Consider the following 11,017-nt stretch of genomic DNA (forward strand, 5'->3'; position numbering starts at 1 on the left):
AAATACTAAAGTTCCCAAATAGAACAAGGAAATACTAAAGTTCCCACATAGAACAAGGATATACTAAAGTTCCTGACTTAACAAGGAAATACTAAAGTTTCCAAATAGAACAAGGAAATACTAAAGTTTCCAAATAGAACAAGGAAATACTAAAGTTCCAAAATAGAACAAGGAAATACTAAAGTTCCAAAATAGAACAAGGATATACTAAAGTTCCCACATAGAACAAGGATATACTAAAGTTCCCACATAGAACAAGGATATACTAAAGTTCCCACATAGAACAAGGATATACTAAAGTTCCTGACTTAACAAGGAAATACTAAAGTTCCCAAATAGAACAAGGAAATACTAAAGTTCCAAAATAGAACAAGGATATACTAAAGTTCCTGACTTAACAAGGAAATACTAAAGTTCCCAAATAGAACAAGGAAATACTAAAGTTCCCAAATAGAACAAGGATATACTAAAGTTCCCAAATAGAACAAGGAAATACTAAAGTTCCCAAATAGAACAAGGAAATACTAAAGTTCCCAAATAGAACAAGGAAATACTAAAGTTCCCAAATTTAAACAAGGAAATACTAAAGTTCCCAAATAGAACAAGGAAATACTAAAGTTCCCAAATAGAACAAGGATATACTAAAGTTCCCATATAGAAGAAGGAAATACTAAAGTTCCCACATAGAACAAGGATATACTAAAGTTCCTGACTTAACAAGGAAATACTAAAGTTCCCAAATAGAACAAGGAAATACTAAAGTTCCAAAATAGAACAAGGATATACTAAAGTTCCTGACTTAACAAGGAAATACTAAAGTTCCCAAATAGAACAAGGAAATACTAAAGTTCCCAAATAGAACAAGGATATACTAAAGTTCCCAAATAGAACAAGGAAATACTAAAGTTCCCAAATAGAACAAGGAAATACTAAAGTTCCCAAATAGAACAAGGAAATACTAAAGTTCCCAAATTTAAACAAGGAAATACTAATTTAAAAGTTCCCAAATAGAACAAGGAAATACTAAAGTTCCCAAATAGAACAAGGATATACTAAAGTTCCCATATAGAAGAAGGAAATACTAAAGTTCCCACATAGAAGAAGGAAATACTAAAGTTCCCAAATAGAACAAGGCTATACTAAAGTTCCCAAATAGAACAAGGCTATACTAAAGTTCCCAAATAGAAGAAGGATATACTAAAGTTCCCAAATAGAACAAGGATATACTGAAGTTCCCAAATAGAACAAGGAAATACTAAAGTTCCCAAATAATCACGTGAAAGTTGGTATCCACGGATTACTAGAAAAACAGAGTTTTGGAAACACTAGTCACTTAGCGCCTAGTCAAACACGGGAAGGCTGGTTATCCACGGATTACTAGAAAAACACAGTATTACAAACGCAAGTAACTACGTTTAGTTCAGTACAACCAGACTAAGTCAGAATCTAGATGACAAAGCCCCGAACCCACTTACCGACGAATCCTGATTAGCGAGACAATCGTGAACGATTTAAGGTTACACACAACCAAATATTTTCCCATAGACTTCTTTAGTAACGTTATATTGTTTTTTAAATAACTAAGCATTCCACAGCTATTACCTGTACGTGTGTGCACAGTTTGGCCTTAGAGCAGCAATAAAAAAATAAAAATGACTAGCTTAGCCAGCTCCTTTTCCGAGTACCGGAAGCTAAACACACCACCCCCAGTTTCGCACCAAATGTCACCTACTTGAAAATAGCTGTGGTCACATTCAGCATAAGTCATCATGTTGAAAAAGACAGTACTAAATATAGAAAAACATGTTTAGTTTTAATAACTGGATGGATGTACATTTGAAAGACATAAAAATCTTACAAAATATCCTCCAATCACAGCTTGCAGATGTCTCTCATTCTGCACTGAAGGCTACGAAAACCGCACCCTACGAAATCCGCACTGTCCAAACTGGTTCTGATTTGGTGTAGTAGAACCTGTACGAAGTCTGGACGTCAGAGGAGACATCCTGTCGGGGAATACAACTGACGGGGCCAACAAGCTAACGTGTGTTTGTAAACCCGGGGAAAACACGAATAGCCAACTAACTACTATATCCCCACTGGAGAAGTAATTATCAACATAAGCTATCGAACGGTACCATAAAAGATTCACTAAAGCTATGTACAATTATTGACGAGACAAAAATTACTATGAATAAATGAGGAATATCTGAAGGTAGATATAAATTCCCCTAGTGCTTGCAAATCATAATTACAAAAACATTTTTAATACAAGAACATGGTAGTGAACATATGAGCGACAACATACATCCAGTCATTACATGGTTCGAGAGTGTCATGAGATTACAAGAGAGAAAAATAGTTGGGCCACTAATTCTCTAACATCAAATGATCACACACTGTACAATAGATTACCGGAAATAATGTCGGGGAACATTGCAGCACTGGACTGTGACATGAGGCCCGTGTACATTTCAACTTATAAATACAGTAATACACTGGTGAGGCAATTGCATCAGAAACAATACTTAGGTATAATATTTGAAGTGCGTGGTAATAGAGCTTCCTTCACAGTCGTCTAAGGCGCGATTCGCTGTGCAGAGTTGCGTCCATTGGGCACGCCAGAAACCTATGATTGTGGGTTCGAATCCCGGTTGGCCAGATTATGTTTCTAGGTTTGTCAGCACCATATCCGTGCTCGTGGGTTTAACCGAAGTGGTAAATGTCTGAGACCTGAATTACTTCGGGCTTTCCTCCCACATTAAGCTGACACGCCGCAATATACCTGGAATACTGTTAAAAGCGGCGTTAAACCCAACTCTCTCACTCTCTCACTCACTCACTCACTCACTCACTCATAGTCATGTATATTATTTAAGAGACTTTGTAGGTATATAGTTAACACATTGGTTGACCCATAACCTAACAGCAATATCCTTTGTCTGAAAGAGACTCAACACACAGCCCTGTCTGACGCTGTCAGTGATTCGAATAATCTGTAAAAGGAGTTTTTGATATCCTGACAGCCTTCTGTATCTGGAAGGATAAACCCTTGAAAACCACAAATAAACGACCATGTATTCCATTTTTTCATTATTGAATACCACAAGAGCTTGATCGAATCGAGGGCTTATCGGAAATCAACAAACAATTTTATGGGTTTGTACAAGTGATAACTGGCCAATGGAATGGCTAGCTTTGTTCCAGAAGGATCCGTATATAATTACACGCGTCAGCTTGCCGCCAATCGCATTCCTTCATGACACTCGGAAGTCAGATTGTTTGAGCATCCGCTGTTCAACCAGCATCATGCGTGCATTGAGACATCAAGTAGTATATCAAGTGGTATATCAAGTGGTGTTTCCGGAAATGCATATGACTCCTTTCAGATGTAGATGGTTTTAACTTGCAGTTCATTTGGGGAGATGCACAAATGTCCCATGAACTGAACGATTATCTAAATATTTTACCGAAAATGGTAGATCGTTTATTGAAGATGAATTTCATGAAATGCTTGTATGGGAGATGTTTTCAGCTCTAAGATGTATGTATCTTAAACAGTATATGAAGTCGCAAACTGTAACATTTGTAACGAGATATTTTATCCGAAAACTTTGACGTTGTATAAAACACATGTATATATTCGTATAAGGTCCAGATAAACGTAATCAATCATTACACTGGCATGCATAGTTCCTGTAATCAAACAGTGTCTGCATTATTGGCCTAAAGCCTTTTACGGAATAAACTGTCTGTCTATCTACACTGACTGATTACTCATGATATTACAAGTCAGCACACTCTATGAACCCTGACGCGAGCCTGACAGTGCGGAAGTAGCACCTTGCCGAGCTGTGCGCAGTCGCGACACAAACCAGGGATGTTGTGGCATGCCTACGGGAAGTGATGTTGTTTTATGCTTACATTTGCATATTTTGTATTCATACGCACGTTGCTCTCCTTATGAGCCTTGACAACTCACTAAAATTTATCGATGGTATTACATATAATGCAAAACTCGTTCCCATTACATATTAAGTTATACACAGGTAGTGTGTAGCAATTCATGTTTCCTCTTTGTTAGTTTAGTACGAGGTACACTTTAAACCCCAAGGCCTACCCCATATCTGATCACCGTTCACAGGAAATATCAATGAAGAATGTTCAAGTTAACTGAGTAACACTGTACTCACAATTCACGCGAGGTGCACATTTGCATCTCTATTGCTATGGAACTGATTACATGCCTGCTGTTGACATCCGAGAAACTGATGCCCGCTTCGATGATCACACCTAATATAGGTACAATGCTAAAACCCATCCTGCTGGACGTTCTAGAGTCATATGCAACCGTCTCAGAAGCTAACTGCAGCTTTGATCTTCTCCCAAAACTCCCTTTTATCATTTTCAACTGTTGGATACTTAATATAGGTGTCATACTTGATCTGGTCAAGGATATCTCTACTGAGGATTCTCGTGTCGGGTATTTCAGTATACCACAACACACACAGGACGTCTCTGCCAGTGTGGATGCTCTCCAGCTTAGCCATGTGGACTTCATAGTCACACCAGGCGCTCTTTGCAAAGTCCGGTGACAAAACAGCAATGGTCTTCCTGCTTGACTGAATAGCATTGATGATGTTGGCAGTTATGGCTTCCCCAACCATGAAATCACGGTGATGGATGCACAACCTCAAGCCATAGTGTCTCTCCAGTACAGTTCGCATATCTTCGATAACGAACCCTCTGTCTCCATCAGCATAGGAAACAAAGGCATCATAAGTAAAATGGTCTTCACCTTCTCTCAGTCTCTGGTAGCCTCTGTACTTCCGTCTAGTGGTGTAGTATAGATAGCGCAGCTTCCATCGATATCGGTATACCATACCAGCTCCAAATATCAACATGGAAAGTAATATTCCTGCTGATGCTGTTGATATCAGAGGAATTACAATTTTACATCGAAGCTGGAGTTTCACTATAATGTCTTCTATATCTAAAAATGTAATGAATTCCCCATTTGATAATCTGCATTGTGTACCGGCAGGTTCTTTTATGGAAATATATGGCCTGGTAATCCACTCTAATGAGTCCAGTGTCGGACAGTCACATTTCAAGATATTGCCCTTGATGCTGAGATGAAAACTGTCGTTTCTATGAATCATTATTTGGTCAATTTGATTTGTTAGTTGTATTGGTATGTCTTCATATCTGTTTTCCGATATGTCTAAGGTATGGAGGTGCGTCATGTGGCTAATCTCAACAGTCCAAGAGGTCATCATGTTCCAACTTAAATCAAGAACCTGGAGTCTGGTAAGTCTCTTGAATATTGACGAAGGCAGTTCCCGAATAAGATTATTTGAGATTCTTAGTTCTTCCAAGTTTGTTTGGTTGAACAATATCTGCCCATTTCTGTCCGCTTGAAGAGCCATTGAGAGGTAATTTCTACTTATATTTAAGATTTTTAGGCCACTAGCAAACATGAAAAATGTGGGAGCTATATGTATACAGTAATTGTCAGAGAGATCCAGATATTCAACTGTGTGAGATTCATGTATTGGCCCTATCCACCTTGTAAAGACATTGTGGGATAAATCGACTGTTCTAAGTTGGTTTCTATGAAACTTAAGCTCACGGATGTCATAGTTCAATTTGCTGTTGCTGATATTTGCATATGTTAAATTTGGAGGCAACGGTATTGTAACAAAATCTATAAAATGTTCATATCCTGTATTATAGTAATAACTATTATAAAAGTTCCTGTACAAAGAGCTATTTGTACATTCTGCCTCACAGGCATGCGTGCATATTCGTGAATATTGAACCATTGGTTGAGCCTCAGAAGGCAGCCTAGGATTCTTGGAGGGAGTTGGGGGGTGTACCAGAATCAACAAAAGGGATATTAGATGCATACTGATTTTCAACATAGATTTGACGTAAATTTGTCAGTACATTGAGACTCAGGAGATAGGATCCAAATGTCACTCTATTGTGTTTGATGGATACCAGTTCTACTGTTTTCATCTGACTGAGGCACTCTTCATCTATGAGTTCCACTCTGTTTGAATCCATATAGATCTCCTTTACATTAAGATCAGTGAAATACCTCAAATTTTGATGCTTTATGTGAACTCCTATGGCAAATGTTGCCACAATCCTGTTGATCTTTAATACACTTAGAGATGAAAACCGAAGCCCATATACAGCTTCACCAAAGCTATCAAATCCTAGATACTGATTGTTGGAGATGTCTAGAGTATCAATATGCCTCAGTGGCCAAAATGCACTTGTTTCAATAGAGTAGATTCCACATTTGCTGATGTCCAGGTACCTGACAGATGGAATGTGAAGGAACGATGTATTCAGCAGCTTCTGAATTGAACAGTAGCCCCTTTCCCCTGATACCGTAAGCTTAGTAAGATTCTTAAGTTTCGAAAATCCGTTCCCAAAAGTGGCATTACGCACACCATCAATGACAAGTGTCCGAAGAGCAGTAAGATCGCTCAGAGCTTCATCTGGGTACACTGAATCTGCGACCTTGCTGTTCTGTCCAATGTTCAGAGTACGCAATCTTTTCTGCTGTCTGAATATCCCCTCTGGATATGCTGTCTCATTAAGCGGAAGATTGTTTCCATGAAGACTCAGTTGTATCAGGTTTGTAGCTCCGATAAAAGTGTCCACTTGTAAACGACTTAGTTGATTGAAGGATAGGTCAAGATGTTCCAATATTATGAATCGTTGAAACGAACGACCTGGCAGAGGATTAATTCTGTTATGAGACAAACACAGGTATGATACTGAATTTGGAATTGTTTCGGGGATGGAAGATAGATGTTTGTCCGAACAATTGGCGATAAGTTTTCCATTGGATGCCACACTACACACACAAGGCTTGCAGGTGATGTTGAGATGTCCTCCTTGAGACGGAGTCAGGCAGCCAAGGAACAGACACAGGACAGGAAGCAGCATCTTAGCTGAAATCAAGAAGCAAAAGCTGTCATTACTAATATGAGATGTACCCTATAATGTTTTCGTTTGTCATCTAGGATGCTCCGTCATAAATGTGGTTCTGTCCTATGTTACATAATACACTAAGTTTTTGTCATATTGCGGCAAAACAACGGAGAAGACGCCGGAAATGGGCTTTTCGGATTACATACATTTGGGGTAATCGAACCTGAGGCTTCTGCATGATTGGTGAACGCTTTAACCACTGTCCTACCCTAACACCATATTGTGTTGTAACTCCAATCTGATTAAGCAGGAACATAATTATAATACAACTAGCAAAATGTCAAAAGAAACGCGAGCCTTCTTATCTACTAACAAAGGAAGAAACATCCTATATTTATTTCGGTTCTGAATGGGGATACCTTATGATAAATATGTTACTGTCTTGTTTAATATATTACATAATTTTTAATGAGTGAGTGAGTGAGAGAGTTTCATATTCCGCCGTGTTTTGCAATATTACAACAACATCAAGGCAGAAGACACAAGAAATGGGCTTCAAACATTGAACCCGTGTAGGGGAATCGAACCCGAGTTTTCTGTGTGATGAGTGAACGCTTCATCTACTAGGCTACTAGGTCTGAGACGAGTCCAAATTTACTACCCGGGTACCCACCCCACTATTACCCGACCCTACCCGGGTACCCACTGTAGGTCTCAGGAGATGTCTCTAAATGTCCGAATGGGAACATTATTAGGATAGCCCTGGCAAAACGTATTTAGATACATGTACAAGTATTATTATCAGTATACAGTCTGGTCATTCATACACTTAAGTTAAATTTAGTTATATGTTTATTCAACCACATGAAAAGTCAATGGGTGCATAGTCAGAAAGAAATGCGAACATAAGTGACTTGTAGTGTAACCATAGTGTTCTAGATCATTTTTGTCATCAAACAATATATCACGTGACTAACCACGGGTCCGGGTAGTCCTGTGGGTACCCGGGTCCTACTCAGTACCCACCAGACCCGGGTTACCCGTCCCAGCCCTATAGGCTACCCCATCACCCCATATTTTGTTACAACACGAATCTCATTTAGTAGAAACATGATTACCAGAAGAAAAAAACCCTGTATAAGTAGATACTTTCATTGGGTCCATACCTCGAACTTTATTCATCCTCATTTGTAAACTAGAATCGTGTTAAAAAACAGCATATGAATAGATCACTTCCTTGTTGCTCTGTGCCCATTTATATTGGACAAACTATATGGGTCATATGGGCAGTTAAATAAGAACGGCGAATCAGTGCATGTCACCTTATAACAAGAGATAGCGTTCAAGTAAATGTTGTGTTTGTATGTGTGTTGTTTATCGCCACACTTACCAATGTTCCAGCCATATAACTTCTGTCTGTAAATAATCGATTCTGGATCAGATAATCCAGTGATTGTCATCATGAGAATCGATCTACGCATTTGGGTTACGATGATATGCATCAACCAAGTCAGCAAGCCTGACCACCCAACATTGTTCTTACGACAAGCATGAGTTGCTGATGACCAATTCTATCGTACTAATTTTGCTATTAATAAATTACTGAACTTCTTGTGAAAGATGGACAATTACTTGATAGCTACTTCTTATTGCTGACTTCTAATAGCACACGGAGCCACGGGTGGCACAACCATCTACGGCGCCTCACGCCAGAGGGTTCGAATCCCGGTTCGCCCCGATTATGTTTCTAGGTTTGTCAGCACCATACCTGTGCTCGTGGGTTTCACCAGAGTCTGAGACCTGCATCACTTCGGGCTTTCCTCCAACATTAAGCTGACACGCCGTGATATGACTGGAATAATGTTAAAAGCGGCCTTACCCCCAACTCACACACTCTTGTTGGACATCGTTACTGCGATATTGGTGGTGTGGAAAGTTGGAAAATCTTGTCGGGCGAGCAGCAAACGGGACAAAAATAATTCTTTTTAAAGTCACTTGATTTGCAGCTTATCGATAGTCGATTGTATTTTCAATGTGAAATATGTTTTAGTTCTTCAATTTATGCTATATAATGAGCACCAAATGTGTAACCTCTGTCCGGTATATATGATATATATTCGTATTCAAAATCATATATATTTATTCACAACTGAAGAATGTTTTCAAACAGCAATTTTGTGACTATGTAATATGGATGTCCAGTTAGTAAATATATTTTCAAACTGACGGATGAGGGTGTATTCTACTTACATCTGTACCAGGAAGTATACAGTTATGATTTGTGCTATATGCGTGTCACCCTTGACCTGCCTCTTAATCTAGATATAGATACAGCGGGCATTGTCTTACTTAATGGCTATTGGCGCTTGTTGGTTGGATAGCATGAAGGCGTCGTCGTACGCGAAACAGTTTATACATGAGTGTTTGTCTTTGTCATAGAAATGTTTTTATTCAATATTTAACTGATTGAAGACAGCTTGTAAACGATATTTCATTAAGAAAGTTGTTCTTGTTTGTTGTTACCATTATGTAAGTTCTCTACTAAATGCTTTGACACGCATCCGTGAGGATCCTGATGAGAATACGCCATCTGATGTTTACTGAGAAAACAGTATGTGAAATTCGGGACTTCTTCATAGATGACATCCATGAAAAAATTGGTATAGGACAGTGATCCGTTCATATAATCTTCACTGCTTTCTTGCATCTTACGCCCAAAGGAATCTGTTTCGTCGAATAATCGAGACTGGTTATGGTCTGGCGTTGACGTTTCATATTAAACAGGATGTTCTTATGATTATAAAAAGGGTCATGTCTCTTTTATTTATATTACAAGAAATAGCAAACTTTAATTCAAAAGTAACGTTGTGATAAAAAAATAGCCTGTGCTAGTCCACTCGGAGTTTAACTAATCCGAATGAATTATTTGAAGCATGCATCCCTAAAAGCCAGTGAAATCATTCTTTTTTTATGTAACTGAATAATATTCACTGAGCAGAATTAAATACCTCAGTGGTGTGGGGATCCTATGATCATTTCAGTCCGCATGAATATTGATTAGTTTGCTCGCAAAAATAATCTTGGCCTCGAAATGATAAGTATGTATGTGCTTGTGGTTTTCACTGACGTGACAAATGTCTGCGATTTTACACTAATTCACTTTTCCATCGAGAAATATATATCAATATTAGTTATAAAAAGAGGATATGTATATTTCACACATTTACCTAACTGATACACCCATGCTTGCCGTAAAAGGTGACTATGCTTGTGAAAGGCGACTAACGGGATCGGGTGGTCAGGCTCGCTGACTTGGTTGATGCATGGCGATGTCTCCCAATTGCGTGGATCGATGCTCATGATATCAATCACTGGATTGTCTGGTCCAGACTCGATTATTTACAGACCGCCGTGATATAGTTGGAATATTGCTGAGTGCGGCATTAAACAAACAAACAAACAAACAAACAAATTCATCACTATTACACATGCACACAGGTGTCTTGTTGGCCTATTATAAGGAAGTTTAAAAAAGAGGAAGAAAAGTAAATACTAACCTGCAACTTGTGTTTCTACACACAGTCTAACAGTGAGCATGTGCGTGTTGGTGATATCGAGGGAGTCACGGCATCTGCGGGATAACTATCATGATGCGCATACCATAGGGGACAGACCACGTGCCATCACACATCCGTTACCGGAAGACATTGCTTGTGAGTCGTTCCGGCCATAAAGGCTTTGGCGTTTGGGCCACTTAAGACAGTAGAAATGGGTGTTTCATGTGAGCAAAATGCCCTTTGCAAATATTAAGTGTAGTTTACAGATGATCTGGAAAACACTGAACCTGCTTATCGTTGTTATCTAGTATACATCGTTACAAACATATGTATGTACACACACACACGCACACACACACATGCACACATTGTATAAGTTCTCCTTTTATTATTGTTTTTTAAAGGATATTGAATAACATTTTGCTAAATAATCTGTTTCGTACAATAACTATACTGGACAGCATTGAAAACGCACCGGCAATAAATCTTGAAATATTACAAAAACAACT

The 11,017-nt window shown here is 38.7% G+C and overlaps 2 protein-coding genes across 2 annotated transcripts; both read right to left on the minus strand.

Annotated features, from left to right (window-relative positions):
• Window positions 1-4,355: 4,355 nt before the first annotated feature.
• On the minus strand, window positions 4,356-4,883 carry LOC139477812 (toll-like receptor 4). The gene has a single exon (XM_071260226.1). The coding sequence runs from the start codon at window positions 4,881-4,883 to the stop codon at window positions 4,356-4,358; it is 528 nt and encodes a 175-aa protein (XP_071116327.1).
• An 887-nt stretch (window positions 4,884-5,770) lies between these two features.
• On the minus strand, window positions 5,771-10,568 carry LOC139477833 (toll-like receptor 4). Its single transcript, XM_071260250.1, has 2 exons — window positions 10,509-10,568; window positions 5,771-6,971 (listed from the first exon to the last, which is right to left on the minus strand). Exons 1-2 carry the CDS (start codon window positions 10,546-10,548, stop codon window positions 5,848-5,850), a joined length of 1,164 nt encoding a protein of 387 aa, XP_071116351.1. The 5' UTR covers window positions 10,549-10,568; the 3' UTR covers window positions 5,771-5,847.
• Window positions 10,569-11,017: the final 449 nt, after the last annotated feature.

Source organism: Haliotis cracherodii, unplaced genomic scaffold (assembly GCF_022045235.1).
Source record: "Haliotis cracherodii isolate W230 unplaced genomic scaffold, xgHalCrac1.p SCAF_36, whole genome shotgun sequence".
In the NCBI taxonomy this organism is placed as follows: domain Eukaryota; kingdom Metazoa; phylum Mollusca; class Gastropoda; order Lepetellida; family Haliotidae; genus Haliotis; species Haliotis cracherodii.